Here is a 24,650-nt window from a genome sequence, read left to right on the forward strand (position 1 = left end):
TACACTTTGATTTGTCGTTACAGTGAGCATGTGAGATGACTGATGTGTGTGTTAGAGAGAGAAAGAGGGGAAGGTAGGTGAACCCTTCTTTTATTTTTAATTATTTAAAATCATTAAAATAAATATAAAAAGGAGAAAAAAAACCAATATAAGGTGTATAATCGTCTTTTCTTGTTGATAGAACCAAAAATCACCAAAAAGATTCATTCAACATCAAATGATCATCTAATTTTTAACACCCTTCGATAAAAGCATATTGTTCCATACTCGCCACATCCAAAATACTATTTGATAAACTATTACCTAAAAGTTTGTCAATAATTTTATATTTGCACCGTATAAACTCATAAGTCTATAATCTTTTGTAAATTTTAAATTCTCGTTTTTCAGAATGAGAGATTTTTGGCTTTTGGAATTTTGAGACAAGTTGTTCGCAAGGGCGTAACCAAAAAATTTCATAAGGGGTAGCATAAAGTTTTCTTACTTTTTAACCACGAGCACCTATTTATTTTGACAATGACCATTTATTGAGAAAAGAAAACTATGAATAAGAAAGATACAAGCTGAAATTAGATTGAATAATATAACATAAAATAATGTATATGCCTACCCACTATTAATGATCTCATCAAGGCAACAATAGATCAAGTTTTCAAGTTCCTCCATTTTGAACAACATTGCCCTTGCATCGATAATTGAAGGAGGTTACCAAGTGAAATGACAAATTGACAAAAATAAAAAGATCTCCAACAACTTGAGGGGAAGCGTAATTAAATTACAAAAAACCTACAAGAATATCAACAAAAAGATAAGGACGACATGATTCCTTCTTTTAGTGTGGATTCTCTCAAAGACACTCCAATTCCGCTCACACCCGGAAAAAGAAGCTGTTTGACTTAAAATTCGAATTGCAAATTTTTGCAATTCCGGAGCATCTCCACCATGTAATTTCCACCATTCATCTAATTGAAAAATAACAAAATAATATTATAATCGTTTTACTAAAATTCTCCATTAATAAAAATTTTAAAAATGTTACCCGGACGAGTAGTAGTACGAGAAGCAAAAGCAAGTGTTCTACCAAAACTACCTTCATGCTCACGAAACAACTTTAGTTGGTCCATAAGAGTTAGACCATTGACAGTACCAGCACTACTGTAACGCTCAATCATATCCATAACCCCCGCAACCACCTCTAGTTTCTTACAAAAACTTTCTTGATCATATTGAAAGACCGGATTCAACCAATAAGCCGCAACATGAAGACTCTTACGCAACATCCTATCCCAACGATTTTTAATGATGTTGGTGTAAGGATCGTACAACTCTTTGTTGTTGCGAAAAAGTTTCTTAATTCCTTTTTTTGCCGTATACATCCCTTCGTATACATAACCTATAAAAAACATCATTAAAAATAATAAAAATGATAATATATTTGTAAACATCATTAAATAATATAAAAAAAAGTTATACCTAAAGCCGACTTCTCGTCCGAATCACAAATCCGTAAAAGTCTCAACATTGGAGTCATCACTTTTACTATGATACCACAATTATTCCAAAAGTTTTCATTCAATATGATAAGCTTAACTTCTTTTGCTTTTTCCAATCTAATCACTTTTTTATAATCCGGGGAGGTGACCATAGCTTGCAAATCATGTTTGTGATCACACAAACTCTTCAATGCGATAAATGCAGTACCAAAACGAGTGGCACCCGGACGAATAATCTCAGTCCAACCTGGTCTTTTTCTTAACCAATTTAATGGCCATTTGTGGTTATAAACAAAAATTGTAACCCTCGATGCAAGTGTAACCAAATCAGCAACTTGAGGCATCTCCGACATATCCTTCATAATCAAGTTCATACAATGAGCTGCACAAGGAGACCATACAATAGACAGATATTTCTCACATAACAATCTTCCTGCAGCCTTATAGTTTGCAGCATTATCAGTGACTAAATGAACTACATTCTGACGACCAACAATCTCAACAATCTCACTAAATAAGCTGCATAGAGTTTAGGCATTACTCTCAATATCCGATGCATCAACTGATTTGATGAAGGAAATCCCTTTTGCACAATACACCATAAAATTGATAAGGGGTCGTTGTCTTGTATCACGCCACCCATCTCCCATAATTGTACAACCATTTTCTGCCCAATAACGTCTATAAGAATCAACTATAAGTTGTACAGATTGTTTCGCATCTTTCAACAATGTCACACGCATAGCATGATATGAAGGCTCTGTGTATCCATGACCCATACTAGCGACTTTACTCATTGCTATTTGAAAAGGGGGAGAATTCACGGCATTCATAGGTATGCAAGAATCATAAAACCACATAGCAAGAGCTAAATCCGTTTCATGCCATCTTTCCTTACTTTGCAATGCTGCTTTAATTGACGGTTGAGATGGATCATGCATACCCCGTTTGAAAAAAGGTGGCACAGTTTGTGTTTGGGAGGTAGGAGCTTTTCTTTTTCCATCTTTTTTTTGAGTTGTTTGTTGGGTGAGTACTTGAACCTCATCATCATCATCATCAACATCATACAAGTTATGTACATTCATCCCCGAAGTATCACCGAGCACACCGGCATGTTTCTCTTTTGCTTTTTTGGTATTTTCATCCAATGAACTTTTCATGAGAAACTTTATATCTCCGGGACAACTCGGACATGCTGCAATACTACCGGGCACTCCAGCAAGGTGTTGTTTCATTCTATTGATACCTCCACCATTGTATGTTTTTTTTACAAAAGGTACAAAAATATGACTTTTTTCCTGCTCCATCTCGTAGTTCAGTAATATACCTCCACGCTGGATCCTTTTTTGATCTAATATTTGGTTGAGTAGAAGCTTCTGAACCAGATGGTACAGTATTCGATTGTGCTTCAGATGGATTAGAACTTGGATTGGAACTTGAACCAGGAGTACTCATAATCTAAAACACAAACACAAAAATCCTAAATGGAATGCTAGAGTGATACTAACATTAAGAAACAATGCAATGGAAATGTAATACTAACAATCTAACATTAAGAAACAGAGAATCAAAAATCTGATCTACAGTCTGATAAGTATACAAAGTTACAAACACAGATTTTAATTCTTTCAACATCCAATTACTTTGACAGATTTGATGTTTCAAAAGATCATGAATGTCCTTAATTTATTTCCCAACAAAAATTACATGTAATATATAAGAATGCCTTTTGTTGCTGTAGAATTTCCACATTCAGATGCTAAGTTGCATAAAGGGTAAGAAAGTAAGAAACAGTGAATAAAATCCTAGAAAAAAAAAGAATGGAATCAACTAACCAAGAAATTCAAGCTTCTAATTTCTCTACTAGGTGGATTGCTCGTCGCCTCGTCGGTGGTGCAGCAACAGAAATCGGAGCTGATGGAGACAATGGAGAGCTGTGATCGGCTTCACAGGACGAAGGTGACGCTGGAGAGTTGTGATTGTGATCGCAAAACTAAAAACAAAAGGGAATGGAATGATCGGAATGGACTATGGAGTGATCGATCGCATCGAGTTTGGAGTTTGGGTGTGCGACTGTGCGTTTAGCGATTTGGGATTTGGGATCTGGGAATGGTTTCTGATTTGTCCGATATTAGTTTAAAGAAAACAAAAAAAAAGTAAAAACCGGTTCGCAAGCCGGTTCAACCAGCCCGGTTCGACCGCGATTCACAAAAAACCGCCGGTTTTTCACGGTTTGGGTCACTACCGGTTTTCAGAGGCTAAAGAACCGGAACCAGCACCGGTTCCCGGTTGAACCGGCCGGTCCGGTCCAATTTTCAAAACAGTGGCTGTGAGTGACTTGTCACTCCTCAAATCACCTAGCTATTTTGTCCGCACTCGCAACTTGTAGCACAAATGCTAACACTGCCCAAACGCTGAAACTGCTCGAACACTAAACTGCCTGAAGTAGTATGCTGCTACATAGTTGCTTCCCAAAATCTCCCGAGGCCTGCCTGGCCTCAACTCGTTCGCCAATCATCTGAAATACCTTGTTCCGGCCCGACTGCGGAGCTAAAGGACTCCCTACTTAGTCATCTCGCACGACTTCTGATCGAAATCCTTCTCTGGAACTCGTTGTCACTAGTTAACATGCCACTGCGGTTCTAACAACCTCCCGGTCTAATCGATCGGGCCCAAGCGTCGAATCTTGACGTCACCAAATCCAAGACTAAAAGTGATTTCTACCTAACCAATGGTAGCTCTATACCACAAGCAATCTCATACAGTCCATTGCTTCCCTGATCCCATAACTGTAGTGGCACTCCTACAGTCGTGTCACTGGCTCAACCTGATCTAATCCGTCTAGGTAATCCCGAAATCCAATCCATGGATTTCCATATCCTCACTGCTACAGCCGAACTGGTGGGTACTATTGTCCTTCCCGCGTCCTAACAACGCACTCACGCTATCTACCAACCTAGTGAATGCTACGGCTACATCCGGAGACTTACAACACTCTATCACTATCTGCTGCTAGTGAATGCTACAGCTACTCCCGCAGACTTACAACACTCTATCACTATCTGCTGCTAGTGAATGCTACGGCTACACCCGCAGACTTACAACACTCTAACACTATCTGACTGCTAGTGAATGCTACGGCTACACCCGCAGACTTACAACACTCTAACACGATCTGGATGCTAGTGAATGCTACGGCTACACCCGCAGACTTACAACACTCTAACACTATCTGACTGCTAGTGAATGCTACGGCTACACCCGCAGACTTACAACACTCTAACACGATCTGGCTGCTAGTGAATCCTACGGCTACACCCACAGACTTACAACACTCTAACACTATCTGACTGCTAGTGAATGCTACGGCTACACCCGCAGACTTACAACACTCTAACACGATCTGGCTGCTAGTGAATGCTACGGCTACACCCGCAGACTTACAACACTCTAACACTATCTGACTGCTAGTGAATGCTACGGCTACACCCGCAGACTTACAACACTCTAACACGATCTGGCTGCTAGTGAATCCTACGGCTACACCCGCAGACTTACAACACTCTAACACTATCTGGCTGCTAGTGAATGCTACGGCTACACCCACAGACTTACAACACTCTAACACTATCTATACTGGATCGAACACGCGCTTGACCCGCACTCAGCTGAACTCATGTCCTGTCTGCAATCCCCAACTTGATTCCCTAAGGCTTGCTAGCAAACATTACGGGAACGCGATCTCCTTATTGGCAAGTTTTTCCGAACTTCCATCTCACACTATCGTCAAACCATACAGCCGCTTAAGCTGTCTTCCTTCCAAACAAAGATGCGAAACTTATCCCAGTTTCAAAACTGCTCCTACTTCTGAATCCTTAGATGATTCTCCCCCACTTTGATTCAGCTAATGCCCTACAACCCCCAAAACTGGAAAAATTCTCAATTCTTCCTACCCTCCAGTGACCAATCTGCTAGAACTCACGCTTATCCTTGCTAGGGTTTCAACACCAGCTAATCCAAAAGATCACACAACTTCTAAAAATCCGAATAAATCTCCGGTAATAACCCGCTAGACCCAGGAAGCTCCGAATCTCAATTGGAGACCTCGGAATCTCCCACTGCATCACGGCCTCTATCTGGGCCGGATCGACTAGAATATCCTTCTGATTGACAAGGTGCCCAAGAAATTGCACCCCGCGCAACCAGAACTCACAATTGAAGAACCTTGCGAAAATTCGCTCCCTCCTCATAGTCTCTAACACCTCCCTCATGTGCTTCTCGTGCTGCTCCTCAGTCTTGGAATAAACCAAGATGACGTTGTACTTTCCCAATCCCGTAATCTGGGGAATTGCTCTATCACTATTCACTAATGATTCTCGGTATGCAATTGGCATATGACATTTCTTTACAATATAATTCAGACACAAACCGAGGATAACTCAGGGCTACACTTACTCAAACCCTTAAAACGAAAGACTCCATCGTGCAGTTTCCCGCATGTGCTGTACTGAATCTAACCCTGCTGGTCCCTCGAAAGCTGATCTGAAATCTAGGGTCTTCTCACGAGACACCTCATTATAAGCAACTGATCTAATTCCTTCTTACCAATGTGCTCCAAGTCCATATCTCGTTCTCAAGCTCAAGAAGTCATATCATTCAGGGTCTTGCACCCCGAGATACTCATGATCTCCCTGCTATCATTCTACAGTATGTTCTGATAACTTACCTTCTTCATTTTCTCATCTGCTGCATACTGTGGTACCATATAAGCTCTTTTCCGAGACTTGGCAGTGACCTCTGCCACAGTCTCAGTCGTCTGGTGGAGATCTAACGACTCATTCGCCAACTGCTGCGCCTCAATCGCCTGGGCACACTCTGCCCAGAATCTGGTCTAAAAGTCATCCCATGACACAGCATCAACCGCATCATCACTCAACTTACTACCAACCTCTTCCTATCAATCTCGTGCTCTATCCCTTAGGAGACAGGAAGTAAGTTAGATTTTGTCTCCTTTCAAGACAACGTCTGGTACGAAAAGTGTTGGTGACATCTGCCAACCATCTACTACTAACAATGGGGTTCCTAACCCCCATGACAATCTGAAGCCTCACAAACTCTGAATTCCCAAAACATCAACGTACGGGTCTCTATCATGACTGCTATCTCAGTGCAGAATGCACTCGGCCTCTCATCACAAATCTCTATAATGCCCTCCTTGATCACACTGAGGATCACAGGAGTCTGGTCAATGATACTGCGCGTAATTCTCAGATGGAATGAACTCCCTCATCTGATCATCAATCTGCCCGGCTCCAGAGTCTGCGTCTGATCCCTCGTCGACACCAGAACTACCATCTGGTTTACCACGTAGTGTCACTATACTCGGCAACATACCATCACTAACATCACAATACTCATCCAAACTCGAGGGATCTCACATACTACAAGTTCCCTGGTCTTATCTCAGCCTTCCTTGGTTCGAGTACAGATCCTCTGCTTTCAGTAGTACGGGCCCATACTACCTTCCACATCTATCCGTACTTTCCTCAAGTACTGGCTCGACTCCACCAAGTCACTACTACTGCTACTGATCTCTGCTACTCTCATCCTAGGCTTGCCCTAGGGAAATCTCTGACTTCACCCAAACCAGTCCTCAGCTGCTGAAGGCCTCCTTGTAATGCCAATTAGCCATCACCTGAATACCATCACATGTGACGAGGCTCAGATAATCCTTCGAGTAACAGACTCGTCCCTACAACGGTTAGACTCAAACAAGAGCTGAGCAATAAGGCCAAATCCAGCACTCTGAGATTATTCAACCCTGATCACATGTGACGTGACATATTCACCTAACGACAAACTCCCATCACTCAAAGTCCCACAAAGCACAAAGCAAGCAGCATTCAGACACGGGAAACTATTCGAGCAATTATATCCTCGTGACAAGAAACTGTACTAGCATACAATGCTAAGCTCATACTTATCAGGCATAACCTAAACAGGCTATCCTACTACTGTCTACTCAATACTAGCATGCAATTCTCATAAAGCTGGAACACATAAAGCAGGCACATAAGGCATCCTCCTAGATCCTTAGTCCTATTCTAGCATGCTGTTCTACTGAAACTGAAACTGATAATCATAACATAAACTTGTATGGGTAATTTGGGAATACTTACTTGAGCTCGGCTGATTGCATGCACCACACCCTTTTCTCTTTTCAAAATTCTTTTCGCTTTTTCTAAAACTCTTTTCTTTATACTTTTTCTAAAATTGTTTTCTTTTCTCAAAATTCTTTTGTAAACATGGTTTTTCTCTTGAAAACTTTATACAACTTCCTTAGTTTGAGTTCAGACACACCTAAAAGTGTGCCCGAATCCCTCAAACCAAGGCTCTGATACCAACTTGAAACATCCCAAAAACACAGTCTGAAAATTTCGTTTTAAATCAGTAATAAACCATATTCATCAAACGTCATATAAGAATCATAAACAATGTATCTCAAAATATCATAACAACTGTCAAATATATCAGAGTATAAACATCCCAGGCTGAACAAATGGTGTGTGCACTGCAATCTTTCCGAGCTCCTCTTTTGAGAACTGAGTACCTGAAACCAAAACTGAAAACTGTAAGCACGAAGCTTAGTGAGTCTCCCCAACTACCACATACCATACAATAACATATAAAGCACATACTGGGCCTCACCCACTGCATCGGACCGAAGTCCGGAAACTGCATCGGACCGAAGTCCGGAACTAACCAGGGCCTTGCTCTCTGCATCAGACCGAAGTCCGGAAACTGCATCGGACCGAAGTCCGGAACTAACCAGGGCCTTGCCCTCTACATCGGATCGAAGTCCGGAAACTGCATCGGACCTAAGTCCGGAACTAACCAGGGCCTTGCCCTCTGCATCGGACCGAAGTCCGGAACTGACTGAACATAGCATAGCATAATCATAACTACTAGCATAAACACATATACTGCATACTGCATCGGACCGAAGTCCGGAACACATAACACAAAGTCATACTTGAATCACAAAGACATCAAGCACACTGAACTACTGCATCAGACCGAAGTCTGGAACTGACTGAACATAGCATAACATGATCATGACATATAATATGAACACATATACTGCATACTGCATCGGACCATAGTCCGGAACACATAACACATACCATGCCTGTATCACAAAGAACACCAAGCATACTGAACTACTGCATCAGACTGAAGTCCGGAACTACTGCTAACTAGGGATGAGCTTTGGAACCGGACCGGTTCGGAACCGGAACCGGTTTTCCTATATTATAAGAACCGGGAACCGGACCGCCGGTTCTAGCGCCGGTTCCGGTTCCGGTCCCGATTTTTCGGTTATTTTTCAAAATAGAACCGGTTGAAATACTATAGATTATATGCTATCTTCTAGAGCTTGTAAATGATTCAATATTTAACCAAATTATGACTTTTTACATTCTAAATTGAAGTACAAACACTAAATTACATGATGAAAAAAGAATCAAGTAATTCCGACTTCATATGAGTGAGTTATGCGCATTTTAAAAGCGGGGTCAGATTCCAAAAAAATAAAAAATGCTGAAACAGAAAAAACGCAGCATTGATATGTTGTCTTCCGGGGTCTATAAATGATTCAATATCTAACCAAAATATGTGTTTATATAGTCTAAAATGAACTACAAACACCAAATTACATGCTGGAAAAAAAATTTAGTAATTCCGACATCATATGAATGAGTTATACACATTTAAAAAATGGGACATATTCAAAAAAGCAAAAAAATAATGCTGAAATAAAAAAAACGCAACATCGATATGCTTTCTTTCGGGGCCTGTGTCTGATTCCATATCTAACAAAAACATATGTTTGTACCGTCAAAAATGAATTACAAACTCCAAATTACATGTTGGAAAAAAAATCAAATAATTTCGACTTCATATGAGCGAGTTATGCGCATTTTAAAAAATGAAAAAAAATGTCAAACCGGTTCCGGTTTTTAGAACCGGGACCGATTTTCATAAAAATGGAGAACCGGTAACCGGACCTATTACCAATTCCGGTTCCGGTTCCGGTGCGGTTCCAGTCCGGTTCCGGTTCCGACGATTCTAATGCTCATCCCTACTGCTAACTTAAACGGGCCGACATTGTGGCCGTAGACCCGTTCCTACTGAAAGGAAACTCACCTCACACTGCTGAAGTCCCGTAGACACAATCCCATACTGCTGAAGTCCCGCAGACTCAACCCCAGCTGCTGGATGACAGATTCCCAAACTGTCAACACCAAAATAACACCCAATTAATAATTGGGTTCCAACTCATAACCATAAGTCCATACTTGGGTAAAAGACTACTTTACCCCTATCTTAGCTTGACTCTAGCCCAAGGCCCAAACCAAAGGCCCAAAAGTCTAATAATGGACCGAGGCCCAACTATGGCCCATCTATGGCCCAATTTTCCAAATTGGGCCCAATCCTTCATATGGGCCTTACTCTAAAACCCAACTAATTACTCTAGTCCATTTGATTATTCTTGGATGGTCCATTAATAAACCAATTACCAAAACCCAATCGAAAGGCCCAACTCAAGGCCCAAGTGAAACTGGGGTTTCACATAAAATGACGATTAGGGTTAAATGTTTCATACTTAACCCATTAAGGACTTAATCCATTAAGTCCTTTACTCTACTAGATAAGTGCTATGAAGTGATTGGGCTTAATACACAATCCAATCTCAATGGCCCAAGAGTGGGTCCAATAAGTCTAAGGCCCAATTACTCACAATTAGGGTTTCCACTCAAACATGGCCCAATAGGCCCAAAATTAATCTTTAAGCCCATTAGGGTTTTTGCTAGTAGGGCACCACCCACTACCACCTCGGGTAGTGGTGGTCAACGGCGGCACACGGCGGCGGCCACCACCTTACGGTGGTGGTTACTATTATTTTTATTATTATTGCTAATTACAATTACAGTTACAAGGCTTTAATCCAAAATTACGCACACACTAACTAACACACACACACAGCCACTCTAGTGGTGGCCGGTGGTGGTAGAGGGTGGCAGCCACCACCCTACGGTGGTGACAGCAGCTTTTCCGGCCAATCTAAACTATACACACACTTCTCGGCTTATCGCAACACCCATAACCTCACATACCCCAAGTTGAATCATGAAAAACGCACCCACAGCCACCCTCCACGGTGGCTAGTGGCGGCAGATTAAGGCATCACAGCGGCGACGACATCAAAGGTGGTTAAGAGCGGCAACGATTGGCGGCAGGTGGATCTGGGGAGCACCGGTGAAGCAACGACAGACAGAAGAAGGAGGGAAGGGGGTCCGACGGCGCTGTCGAGGACTGGAAATGGCAACAGCAGCGAACTCGGGATGGCACTCGTCACGTGATACCGACGACTGGATGAAGAGCTCAGCCTCGCGGATAGCAGCACCAGCGGCCACGGTCATCAGTCGGCGACACCGATAGGCACGACCGACGACCGGTTAGAGGAAGGAGGGGTTACGCTACCCCCGACGGTGGCAACGACAGCCACCCCGATTCTTGACTTCATTGGCGGCGGGAGCCACAGCGGTCTCCGACGGACTCTATGTCGGCAGCGGTGTTGTGGCTAGGCGACTTCAACCTCAGCAATGGAGGTGCCGGAGACGAAGAGGGAGGCATAAGGTGGAGAGGTGTGGCGGCTGAAAAATGGTTGGCTAGGGTTAGGGTTTGCGGATCCTTAATACCCGCCTCCATTCATAAGTTTGCCATAATGGCAAGATAGGCCCCTTCCCATCCGAGTTCCTTACATAATTAGGCCATAATTTACCATTTAAACCTCATCCATATAAATCCTTTACAATTTAAATCCGGATTTTACTAAAACAGCCCCCATCTTCTAAAATCTTCACAAAACTAATCCAAAATTTATTTAAATAAACGGGGCGTTACACTTTGATTTGTCGTTACAGTGAGCATGTGAGATGACTGATGTGTGTGTTAGAGAGAGAAAGAGGGGAAGGTAGGTGAACCCTTCTTTTATTTTTAATTATTTAAAATCATTAAAATAAATATAAAAAGGAGAAAAAAAACCAATATAAGGTGTATAATCGTCTTTTCTTGTTGATAGAACCAAAAATCACCAAAAAGATTCATTCAACATCAAATGATCATCTAATTTTTAACACCCTTCGATAAAAGCATATTGTTCCATACTCACCACATCCAAAATACTATTTGATAAACTATTACCTAAAAGTTTGTCAATAATTTTATATTTGCACCGTATAAACGCATAAGTCTATAATCTTTTGTAAATTTTAAATTCTCGTTTTTAAGAATGAGAGATTTTTGGCTTTTGGAATTTGGAGACAAGTTGTTCGCAAGGGCGGAACCAAAAAATTTCGTAAGGGGTAGCACAAAGTTTTCTTACTTTTTAACCACGAGCACCTATTTATTTTAACAATGACCATTTATTGAGAAAAGAAAACTATGAACAAGAAAGATACAATCTGAAATTAGATTGAATAGTATAACATAATGTATATGCCTACCCACTATTAATGATCTCATCAAGGCAATAATAGATCAAGTTTTCAAGTTTCTCCATTTTGAACAGCATTGCCCTTGCATCGATAATTGAAGGAGGTTACCAAGTGAAATGACAAATTGACAAAAATAAAAAGATCTCCAACAACTTGAGGGGAAGCCTAATTAAATTACAAAAAACCTACAAGAATATCAACAAAAAGATAAGGACGACATGATTATATGAAGTACTAAATTTCCTCGCTATAGTTGCCATTGATACAAATTAGAAGCCAAACCTTGAGTCATATAATTAGAAAGTTGTCGAGAGGATTCTGTTTGAGATTTCTATATCTATGAAAGGCATGTTGTTGATCTAAAAAGACTTTTGATTTCTTTAAGGACTTAAATCAAACATTTGGTGCGCAACATGAATCCATCATTCAAATGTGCAAAAAACATAGGCAACTCAGAACTTTGGAATCCATATTTGCAACAATAGAAACAATGATCTTCAACACCATCAAGGGTACAAATGGTGTACGGGGATGGACCCACACATGAGGACAAGCCGACAAGATAGGAAGCGAATCAGACAATGCCAACAAAAGCCCAAATACATCTACAAGCTGGTTGACAACAAAATTCGACCAATCGCACCGAATAGAACTAAACCATGACAAGAAAATCTTTCATACAAATCCTTAGGCAGCATCCCGAGAAACATGGAAAAAACAACATTATTATATTTAAGGGTTCTACCCTTGCAACCACTAGATTCAAGCAACACCCAATGATAAACGTAATAAACCGAAACGGTCTGTATGTATAAAAGGGGACCGAACACACACTAAACAACTAAGAGAACTGTCCTTCCAAGGATAAGCATTTTTTCTCATAGCTTCAACTGGTATCTAACTTAGGCATAGAAGAAAAATACCGGGATCCAATCTTTTTAACCTAGCGTTTACCCTTCTTTTGCAGTGGATGATCTGAGTGCTCATTAGAAAGAGGTTGTCAACGACCAACTATAATGTACACGGATAGTCACGTAGCAACATGTGACGTTCTTAATTTTTTTATTTAATTCATCATGCACCAAAACCTTACCTGACCCCTTTTTAATTTTTAGATTAAATTCATCTAATTGGAGTTCAAATTTTCAAAAATAGATGATTAAGCCAATTAATTTGACGGTGTGATTATGTGCTTTTCTGTGTGAATGTGTGATTGGTAGGGGTGGCAAATCGTGTTATCGTTTCGTGTTTATGTCTGACACAACATGACACGACAAAGTTTTATGTAACACGAACACGACACGAAATGATATCGTGTTTTTTTTAACTAACACGAAAACGAATGGATTAAAAAACGACAAACACGACATGACACAAAAAATATAACATATACTAAAAACTCGTTTATTTAATGAATACTTTATCAAATATAACACGACAAACACTATAAAAGAACTGCTAAAGCGTGTTAATTTCGTGTCGAATTTTGAACACGAACACGACACGACACGGTATCGTGTTTTTTACAATTAACACGAACACGAATTCAAATTTCAGTTTCGTCCCAATTTCGTTTTGTGTCATGTATTTTTGTCGTGCCGTGTCATAAATTGTCACCCCTAGTGATTGGAAGGAATAAAGAATACAAAATTTTTTTTAAGAGGAAGAACATAAGAAGGAGAAATCGTTAAAGACATAGAGGTCATACCTAATCATGCTACTCCTTGCTCCTTGATCATGATACCTGATTGCCACAAGAAAAAAGAAAGGGGATGTGGCACTTCTTCCAAAAAATTAAGGCGTAACATTTGTTACTCCCCTGCTCCATGCTAGTTCCGCCCTTGGTTGTTCATTAATGGAATATTGACATCCCACTAGTCAAACAATTACTGAGCGGCTAACATGGAACAAAACTTATTCTTTAAACAAAAATCAACAAGATTGTTTGAACGTGGTGATTCTTACTATTATTTGGGCGATTTGGAACCCTCATAATTCTTTGCTCTTTGGAACACAAAAGACTAGGAACGATGTTTCGACAAATCTGTTATGTATTTATATTTTTGGTTATTTCATAAGAAGTCAAACTTTTAATTAGTTGAGTCGATTTTGGCCACAAAACCTGACTCTCGCTCTTTATTTTTTGTAATATTTTTGCTTTTGTACCTTTTTGTATTACGGAATTGATCTTGGACTTGTAAAATTCGAGACATTTTATTATGCAAAATGAAGTCATCTTGTTTGTCCCACACATTTTTGGTGGTGCAATTATCGTTATATATAATTTGAAGGAGACCAAGTTCATATGTAGAGTAGATCCAAGATTTGACATTTGAATCAATGGATTCTCAATCGTCATCATCATCACAAGGTTTGGATTTTCCATTCATATGATGGGGAACATTTGCATCTTTACACATATTTATGAAAATTCGACACTAAAGTTTGAAACTACATTAGAGTAAACATGTGTTAAGGTGTACACAAATTGTTGAGAGGAAGAGTCGATAGAGGATGCAACAACGAGAGCAATCACGATGACGAATGAGAAATTTGGAATAAATAAATAAATAATAGTAACAAACTACAAGAAGGCTTACCATGGTAGAAGGATCATAAAGACCAGACACTCTAACCCGATGTGAAGAACCTTGATGGCGTCGACCATCGATAATTAAGTTGGCAACCTTGAGAAGTGAGCAAATTGGCAACAAGGTTGTGTTAAACATGGATGAGTCACTGAATAGATATGAGGCCAAAGAAGTGATCAAATGGAGAAAGAAAACTTTAACCTGGTGGGAAATTGAGAGACTTGATCGAAACTCTTATGTAAGGTGACTTTGTTATCATGTTGAAATGTAAAAATACCCGTTAGGGTTTGTGTTGTATTGCATCACTGTAAATGGTACATTAATTTACATAAGGAACCGTAGGCTATACAAGATATATAAAATAAGAAATAAGTTAAAATATTTAACACATACCACTAATTTGGGATATAACTCGGGTAATTATTTCGTGTTTTTAGCTCACATGATACGGTACAACAATTTTTATGTAACACAAACATGATGCGATGTGTTTTGTTTTGCTAACACAAAAACAACCCAATTAAAACACGATAAAAATGATCAACACGACAAACACGATAAAAATGAAATAAAATACACATTCAGTTTATTTAATTCAAAATTAATCTTATAAAACACGATAAACACCACATACACATGTTAATATCGTGCCTAATTTTGAACACGATAACGACACGGTCTAACATCATGTTTTTTACACTCGACATGTATATATTTTGTCGTGCGAGTGTCATGGATTACCACCCTACCACTAATAATTTCACAAATGGAAAAGTTCTTTTAGACCCAAACATATGACAATAACTAGAATCTCACCTCGTAAAATTATGAAACCTGATTCAGAAAAGAAGTAATATGTGGGTCGGATGATATGGTAACACCCATGCTCTACCAACATGTCATGAGTTGTGTAATGTGTACGTGTTAAGCAGTCTTTTTCATTTTCGGGCCCTCACAAAGATTCTTCCTATAATACTCGGTACCCACATGCCTCTATAATATCAGTTAATCACTATGTCCTTTAACCTTCAATCGAGCAAATAATTACTGTTTTCCTATAGTACTTATAATCATAAATGATAAATAACCAATAAATAAACGATTAAAATTTATCTTAAAGAAACTTGCCGCATTTTCACTTTTAATAAAGTAAAAGTTTTCAAACGTGTGTAAGTTCATCTTATAGCCTTTCGGTGCCCACATTCCCTACCGCTATCAATTTATATTTTTTTCTTTTTTTATTAAAAACCAATATAGATTTTTACTACTTTAATTTTATTTTAAATATTACTCCGAAAATTTACCACTGTCATTTTTTTCGAATTTAGACTATGACATATGGTCCCTCCTCTAAATAAACCTACTATAAAATGAGTCCACTATGTAATACTACCTCCGTCCCAAATTGATAGTCCACTTTTGATTTTTGAAGTCTTTTTCTTTAACTTTGACCTTAAATATTTTTATTTTTGATAGATAATACTTGATGCAAAATATATGAATGGATTGTATTTTAAATGTTTTTTCATTATTATAAAATTTATCAAGTAATATATAACACAAGTAAAAATATTTAAGTTCAAAATTGAAGAAAAAAGACTTCAAAAGTCAAAAATTGACTATCAATTTGGGACGGAGGGAGTATATGTCTGCGCAATGGTTATATTGCGAAATAGGTCTACAAAATGGTGTGCACATTGCAAATTGTTGAGCCTAATGCGCAATTATTTTCCAGCCTATAAATAGACATTGTTTCTTTTTTAAAACTGTTAAAAGAAACACTAAAACACTCTCTAAATTCTAGTGCTTGGGGGGCAATATATCCATACGATTTCTTTAGGTTAAGTGTAGTTTGTTCGCCTTTGAGTTGTTATCCAGCCAAGAAGTTTCTTCATGTCATGAAAAAGGTTATGCAGGAGTAAGGAGTTGCAAGCCTTTGACATGGTATGTGAATGAGTTGCAGGTTAATGATCAGAAGAAGTGTTGCATGGCACCATAAAAAAGGTAGAATGCGTAAAACATGTCAAAATATAATTGAAATTAGTCGGATAAGAAAAAACTAGGATATAAGATCTCTAAAAATGACCAGAAGAAGTACTTTATTGCACATTAAACTCGTATCTTACATTTCATTTCCAGTTATCATAATTTTTACGCCCAAATCATCACAGATTTAACCATTATAGCGGACTCTTAGAGACTGTCCCCCAGATTCATGTAATTGTTATATTTTTATTAGGTATCAATGGAGATTAAAATTCGACTTTGCAAGAATAAGACCATTCAAACTTCTAATAACATAGTAATTACTAACAAAAATGATATTAAAATTTTGATAAGGTAATTGATAACATTACCATATGATTATGATAAAGAAAAATTACAAGGTTTCTCAATGAAAAACATAAAGACTACAAAGAATAAAAGGGATATAAATACTAGCTAGACAAAAAAAACCCTAATGGGCTAAAGACTAAAGGGCCCATAAACAAGTGGGCTAATAATATATAGGCTAACATCCCCCCTCAAACTCACAATGCCGCAACAATTAGCATTGAGAGTTTGTCACATAAGAACCGAAACCGAGAAGCCAATAGAGCTTTCGTAAAAATATCCGCAAGCTGCAAGGTTGATGAAACAAACGGAAGCGAAATGGTCCCGAGCTGTAGGTGATGACGGGTAAAATGACAATCAATCTCAATGTGCTTCGTCCGCTCATGAAAAACTGAATTCTTCGCAATTTGTATCACACTTTTGTTATCACAATGCAAAGGAGTAGATGAAGAAATGTGAACCCCCATATCCGCAAGCAGCCACCGTAACTAGATAATCTCACATTTAGTTACAACCATAGCACGATATTCAGCCTCCGTGGAAGATCTAGAGACAACGTCCTATTTCTTGCTCTTCCATGAAATGAGAGACTCTCCAAGATATACGCAAAATCCAGGGGTGGACTTACGATCACGACGATCACCATCCCAATCTGCATTACTATATGCACGTAACTCAAGAGAAGACGTCGAGGGAAACAAGAGAGTCTGAAACTGAGTGCCACGAAGATATCTCAGAATACGGAGAACAGCTCCCCAATGAACAGAGGTAGGAGCAGTAACAAACTGAATGACAACATGAACAACATGAGCAATATCTGGACGAGTAACTGTGAGATAGACCAAACTTCCTACAACAGTGCGATAAAGATTCGGATCGGACAAATGAACACCATCAGTAGGAGAATACCGTGCATTGGTTTCAAGAGGAGTATCAACAGTCCTCAGAGAGGCCCGCTCGTGTAAAAGTCAGATATATATTTAGTCCGGGAAAGAAGATACCCTTTCTTAGACTGAGCTACCTCAATACCCAAGAAATAACGCAACAAAATCCTTCATTGCAAATCGATGAGCTAGATCATGCTTCAAAGACTCAATACCACCATGGTCATCACCCGTAATAATCATGTCATCCACATATAAGGACAGAAGAATCCGTTCTGCATTCGAGCATCTAACAAACATAGCAGAATCGTGATTACTCTGGACAAATCCAAGAGAGGTAATCATTGTGGAGAATTTCTCAAACCAAGCACGAGGGGCTTGCTTGAGACCATACAAAGCTTTGCGAAGCCGACAAACCTCACCCGGCCGGTGCTGAATTCTTGGGGGGAGGAGTCATATAAACCTCTTCATGGAGGTCACCATCCAAAAAAGCATTCTTGACATCCATTTGAAAGATCTTTCACTGTCGAACGGATGCAACTGCAATCATAGTATGAACTGTCGTCATCTTTGCAACTGGGGCATATGTCTCCTCGTAGTCAAAACCACACTGTTGGGAATACCCTTTTGCTACAAGTTTGGCCTTGTACCGCTCAACAGACCCATCAGCTTTTGTTTTTATCTTGTACACCCAACGACAAACTATCGTATGTTTCCCAAGAGGAAGGGAAACCAAATCCCATGTATGAGTCTGATGAAGAGTAGTGAGTTCCTCAGCTATAGCATTCTGTCAAAGAGGATCTAAAACAGCTTCTTTATATGATTCAGGTTCAGACAGATGATGAATTCTTGCTATAAATGAAGCAAATGGTCCTGAATATGTAGATTAAGCAAATTCTGGTAGCTTGGTGGACTTGACAAGACGAGTAGATCTCCTGAGGGGTGGTGGTGGAGGTGGATCCTCAATTTCAACAATCGGAGGAGCAGGCTCAGGAACAAGTGAAGTCGAGGCACTCTCTGAAGAAGTGGGTGTGTCATGAGTTGAAGGATCAAGTGGCATAGATGGATCTCGAGCCTCTATATCTTCATTAAAAGGATCAATATGCAGAAGATCGGACTTCGTTACATTGTGGGCTGTAGCAGGAATCGAGTAGAAAGGAATATGTTCCAAAAAAGTGACATGCAGGGAAACATATAACTTCTGACTCATAGGATCATAGCAACGGTATCCTTTCTGTCCAATACCATACCCCAAAAATACATAAATAGCAGATTTCGGCCCTAGCTTGTTCCTTTCAACATGAGGACGAAGAACGAAACAAGTACATCCAAAAACTCGTAAGGAAGAGTAGTCTGGTAGATGACCATATAGCTTCTCAAAAGGAGACATTCCTGAATTCAATGAAGTAGGGATACGATTAATCACATATACAACAGTTAGTATTGTTTCTCCCCAAAAGGCACTAGGGACCTGCGCAGACAAGAGCAATGAGCGGGCAATCTCAACAATAAACAGAAAATAACATAGGCCTTACAACATCTATTATTCTACTGACCTATAATCCGTAATTCTCTCATCTGATCATCACACCGGTGCTCTTGTTCCACCACCTGTAATACAAGAAACTGAGTGGGTTAGACTTGAGAGCCTGGTGAGCACTTAGGGTTTTTCAACCCACAATAATTAAGTTCTTTAATTTCATCAAATCATTCAACCTGATTACCCGTTCTCGTTATCCTTATTTTCTGCCCCTAAAGTATCTAATTTAAGGGACCTAGCCTAAGGATTATCTTCGGGATTGACAATAATGCTTAGCGGATTCCTCAGCAATATATGTCAGTAAGGCAATCATGAGGGGGATGGAGTATACCTTGTGAACACGTCGTTCACAAACACCTACAGGTTGCGAGCCTGCCAGCGTTCCACTGGACTGTCTAGAATAGTCTGTGGTCGTTATCTATACTCCGCTAGATGACTCGATTAGCTTTAACATCAAGACCTCTCATCATTTATTTCATCTTTCATCATCTACATCATCTACCCATCTTTACCCAACATAATTATATGTATAAAGTACACATACAGTTTAAATCAAGTAAAACATGTATAAATCGTTCATCTAGCATAGATATCAGGAACACAGATAATAGACACATATAACAAGTAATTTATATTAAATACTTCATATCTATGTGTAAGATGAAAGTAACTATACACTCATTTGTTAAAGTGACGACTTGTAATTCGGGCACCGCTTCGCTTCTAACAATTGTCTTTTCGTTTGACGAAATCTAGTATCATTATCACTAAGTCGTAGTCTATTATTTATTGCAACTAATTATTAGTCCAGATTCATCATTAACTAAAAGTCTACTTCAAGATCTATCAAGTAAGGATCAGCCAGGCTGGACAGTTAGGAGGCAGGACAATTTCGGCATATAGTCTTTCTGAAATCCAACAACTAAGCCAACGTGACCATTCTAGACACCTATCTCGTAAGTAAATCAATTAGTATAATGACTTTGAATCACTTATAAATCTTGTTTATAGGTTCATAATAACGATAATTAAATTAAACATAAGTTATACTTAAAGTATGGTAAGCATAACTCACTTACAGGGGGTTTAGCGAGAAAACGGGCTCTGCTCGGGCATAACTTCTAAGTCGAAAGCTCTTCTTCTCAAGGCTTTCCGGCACTCCGGGCTTCGTTACTAACACCTAGGATGTGCTAGGGAAAGGCTTAAAAGGTTTGGGGGTGTTTGAGAGAGAATTGGTTGAGAAGGTGTAGAGAAATGAGTGAAAACGCCTTCTATTTATAGGCTGCCAACACCCTTGTACGCGTGGCCTACGCAAAGGGTACGCTGGGCGTACTTCGAGCTATGCTGTTTGTACTGAGGCCAGGTGTTGCGATCTCGTTCCAAGCCGTTGGGAAGAAGTTGTGGCCCTGATCTTGCCACATGTCACTTCGAGGTTTAATTTGAAAATTAATTATCTTCTAAAATCCATAACTTTCTCCATTTTTGGCGTTCTTTATATCCACACGTAGGTATCGACGTGATCTACAACTTTTGTTTAGACTCCGTCGGCTAATTTTAACTTTATTTTTAAAGTTATATCTTAACAGGCTTAGACATTCAAAGTTCGTTAAAAATTCATAATTTTGTCATCCGATATCCATTTTCGACTGTCTTTATATCATTGAGCTCCTATTAGTGAGATCTTTAATTCTCATTTAGGTTGTGTCGGCTAAAAACGATCAATCTAAAATTCGATTTTCGGGCTGTATATTGCTATGCTGAATCTTAGACAAATCATAACTTCCTCTAATGAAATCGGATTTGGATGTTCTCTATATGCATGCTCTCGGTTTAACGTCTACTACGACTTTTTTTAGATTGCTAAAGCTAAATGGTTTTTCGTCAAAAATAAACTTTTTACGATACGCGGAGCCGTATCGTAAATCTTCGACGGTTCATAACTTCTTCATTATAAATCGGATTTTAGCGTTCTTTAAATGCGTATTTTAGAAAAATCATAACTTCCTCTAATTATTATTTTATTTTAGATGCATATTTTATTCTTATTTTATTATATCTTTATAAACACATATATTGCACATAAATTACATAAATCACATAATACTCAAATAATTCTTCTTCACTACATAAAATACGTTAGAATTGTTGAACCTAGCGATTACATCATAATAATAATGCTTAGCCAGAAACGCGAACGTTACAGTATGATATGTGGTATTTTGGGGAACTCACTAAGTTTTCTGCTTATGGTTTGTGGTTTAATAATTTTTTAGGTACTTCCACTTCCAAAAGGAAGAGTCCGGTTTGACTCCACATCATCCATATATGATTTCCGCATCGATGATTATTTTAATATGATGAGTTTGATACATTTGTACTATGATTAGTTCTGAAACACATGATGTGTAGATTTGATGATTTTAAAAATGAAATTTTTATCAGTATTTTTGGGATGTTACATACCTTCTCCCAGGGGTAGGAAAAATAAATTACTAAAACAAATTACATTTGGGCGTTACGGTTTCAAACATAATCTCCTTTATCCCTATAACCATAGAGATGGAAAACATTCAATATTCATCTTGGTCTACACCGATCTAGATACATTGTCGTGCATATCAATTTCCTGATCACATTATATCATACATCACCATCACAACTGCCACAACTAAACCCGCCACCACCAAAGAATGTTTGGATCGACTTGACGTCAATGTCAATTAGTGGATCCACGATATGATATCTAATGATATCTTGGACACCATACTTACTCTCAATTTAATAATGCAAAACACATGGAAAATACTCAAGAATATTTTTCATGATAACAAAAACTCACGAACGGTATACCTTGCTCACCGATATTCTAATGCACGCCTTGAAACTTTCTCCAACATTTCATCATATTTTCAAGAGTTCAAAACCTTAGCCGATCAATTATCTATTATTGATGCACCCATCTCTGATCACCTTCTTTTCATACCTTTAATTCTTCGGCCTAACAAAAAACTACAATGAAGTTGCTACTCTCATTCAAAAATAAGATCCCTAACCCGATTTTTATGAAGCATAGTCTAAATTGTTCTTGAAGAAAAATGGTATGCCAAACAACGTGTCACAACAACCTCCAACACATTAACTGTCACAACGTTCTCACAACGCCACCATAATTCCACCGTCAAAGCAAAATAACAACGGTAACCATCCTTCCTCAGGCTATGGTCACGATGCTTATGGAAGCCTAGGATACAAAAGCAGACATGGTCGTGGGTCGTTAAACTTTTCGTAACAAAACAATGGATTTTGATCTACATTTGGGGTGAATACCCACCTAGGGCTTAGGCAGAATAACTATGGGTCATGCCCCCATGTCCTTACCCGACCACTCACTGGATACTACCTAATGCTCCCATCAATGCACAATATATAATTGGTACTAGGCCTCTAAACGCGAACACAACTTTTACAAGTGCACAAAACCAATACACTTCACCGACCTAGTGCAAGTCATGTCCTTTTATATCTTCCCCCCACCCCTCCTCTTACTGTGCACCTCACTCAAGACCCCACTCGTCCCCACTTCCTAGGTCTTTTTAAAAAGTTGTTACATGGTCTCAAACAAGCACCATAATCTTGGTACAAAATTTTTACCAATTTTTTTCATCAATTAGGTTCACTCATAGTCGATGTGGCCGCTTTTATTTTATCTTTAAGATGGTAACAATGGTGTATATTTATTTATTGCATGTGGATAATATCATTCTCATAACCTCATCTCACAACTTATGATACTTATTGATAGATCTTTTGACAAAGGAATTTGACATGAAACTCTTAGTTGTTTTTTGGGCATTGTTGTTACATGTTACAAAACTGGTATATTTTTCAACAAACTCAATATACCAAAGATATTATCGATTGAGCCGAGATGATTTCTTGCTAACCATCTGCTACACTTGTTAACACAAATGCCAAACTTGGCTCCTCGTATGATGACTCGTTTTCCGAACCCAAGTCTTATCGAAGTTTGGTTCGTGCACTTCAATATCTCACTTTCACTCGCCTCAACATCACTTCCACGCTATAATAGATTTGTCTACATATGTAGAGTCCAAAAACATATCACACGAATACTCTCAAACATATATTCTGATATTTACAAGGCACCCTTACTCACATACTGTATTTATCAAAATTTGTATCATTCACTTTACTATGTTATACAAATGCAGATCGGGTGGGTGTTTTGATACTCGAAGATCAACCTCAGGATATCATGTCCTATTAGGTGACATTCTTATTTCATGATCTTCTAAAAGATAACCAACTCTCCCACGATAATGTGGTTAGGCCGAATACCGTAGCATCACAAATGTCGTTTTGATGCTTTGTGGTTTCATAACATATCACTCTAACTCAATTGTTCCCTACCAAATACCACTATTATGTATCGTGACAATGTTAGTGCTACTTTTTATTCAGGAAATCTTGTGGAACATCAACACACTATGCATATTGAAATGGATATACTATATCCATGAAACGGTTGCAAAGGGCAGAGTCAGAGTTCTACATGTCCCGACATGGTACTTGTTAGCCAATATCTTCACTAAAGGGTTAACTCGAGTTCTATTTGATGATTTTCACAAGATCTCAGTATACGACCACATACAACTTTGATTGCGGATGACAATTAGATATACATGGTCATATTTATGTGTTATGGTAACAAGCTTATAAAAAACTGGAATTAAACAAAATATTTCGTTCTTATTTTAAGTAAAAAGCTCACAAATCTAAAAAAGTTATATCACACAGTTTTTTTTTTTTTTTGGAAACATTTTACTATTAAGTTTTATATAATTAAATAATTAAAAGTTATAGTATTTCGCTTCTAATTTTGTAGAACATACCAATGTACTATACGACTACTTTTCATAGATTGAGTTATTCTTATAGTATATATATTCCACCATTGATTAATAGAAACATCAAGCAATTATACATTCTTAATAGAATCTTTCTATTAACAGTATTTATTGAAAACCCCATAAATAATTTTGAGATGGGAGAAATATTTTACTCGAGACCAGGAATCTTTTCAAAAGGCTCGTACATTCGTTAGCTTAACATTATACAAATAAAATAAAAACCTTTTACTCTCACTCACCAAGTATTTCCTCTTGCCTATAAATCAGCCTTTCTTCCTTCTTACAACAGTTTTCCATTCAAAACTCCATCCATCATCC

The 24,650-nt window shown here is 38.5% G+C and overlaps 1 protein-coding gene and 1 pseudogene across 1 annotated transcript; both read right to left on the reverse strand.

Annotated features, from left to right (window-relative positions):
• Positions 1-786: 786 nt before the first annotated feature.
• On the reverse strand, positions 787-2,948 carry LOC145130459 (uncharacterized; annotated as a pseudogene).
• A 14,589-nt stretch (positions 2,949-17,537) lies between these two features.
• On the reverse strand, positions 17,538-18,206 carry LOC145130460 (secreted RxLR effector protein 161-like). Its single transcript, XM_079065256.1, has 2 exons — positions 18,007-18,206; positions 17,538-17,919 (listed from the first exon to the last, which is right to left on the reverse strand). Exons 1-2 carry the CDS (start codon positions 18,204-18,206, stop codon positions 17,538-17,540), a joined length of 582 nt encoding a protein of 193 aa, XP_078921382.1.
• Between the last annotated feature and the right edge of the window lie 6,444 nt (positions 18,207-24,650).

This window comes from Lactuca virosa, chromosome 8 (genome assembly GCF_052849685.1).
Source record: "Lactuca virosa cultivar CGN04683 chromosome 8, Lactuca_virosa_CGN04683_v6, whole genome shotgun sequence".
Classification (NCBI taxonomy): domain Eukaryota; kingdom Viridiplantae; phylum Streptophyta; class Magnoliopsida; order Asterales; family Asteraceae; genus Lactuca; species Lactuca virosa.

Bases quoted from the DNA above. Each gene is read 5' to 3' on its own strand.
- LOC145130460 (XM_079065256.1), bottom strand. From the start codon at position 18,206: ATGATTACCTCTCTTGGATTTGTCCAGAGTAATCACGATTCTGCTATG. The intron at 17,920-18,006 runs GTATTGAGGTAG...GGCCTCTCTGAG, and splicing joins TTTGTTGCGTTATTTCTTGG to GACTGTTGATACTCCTCTTG.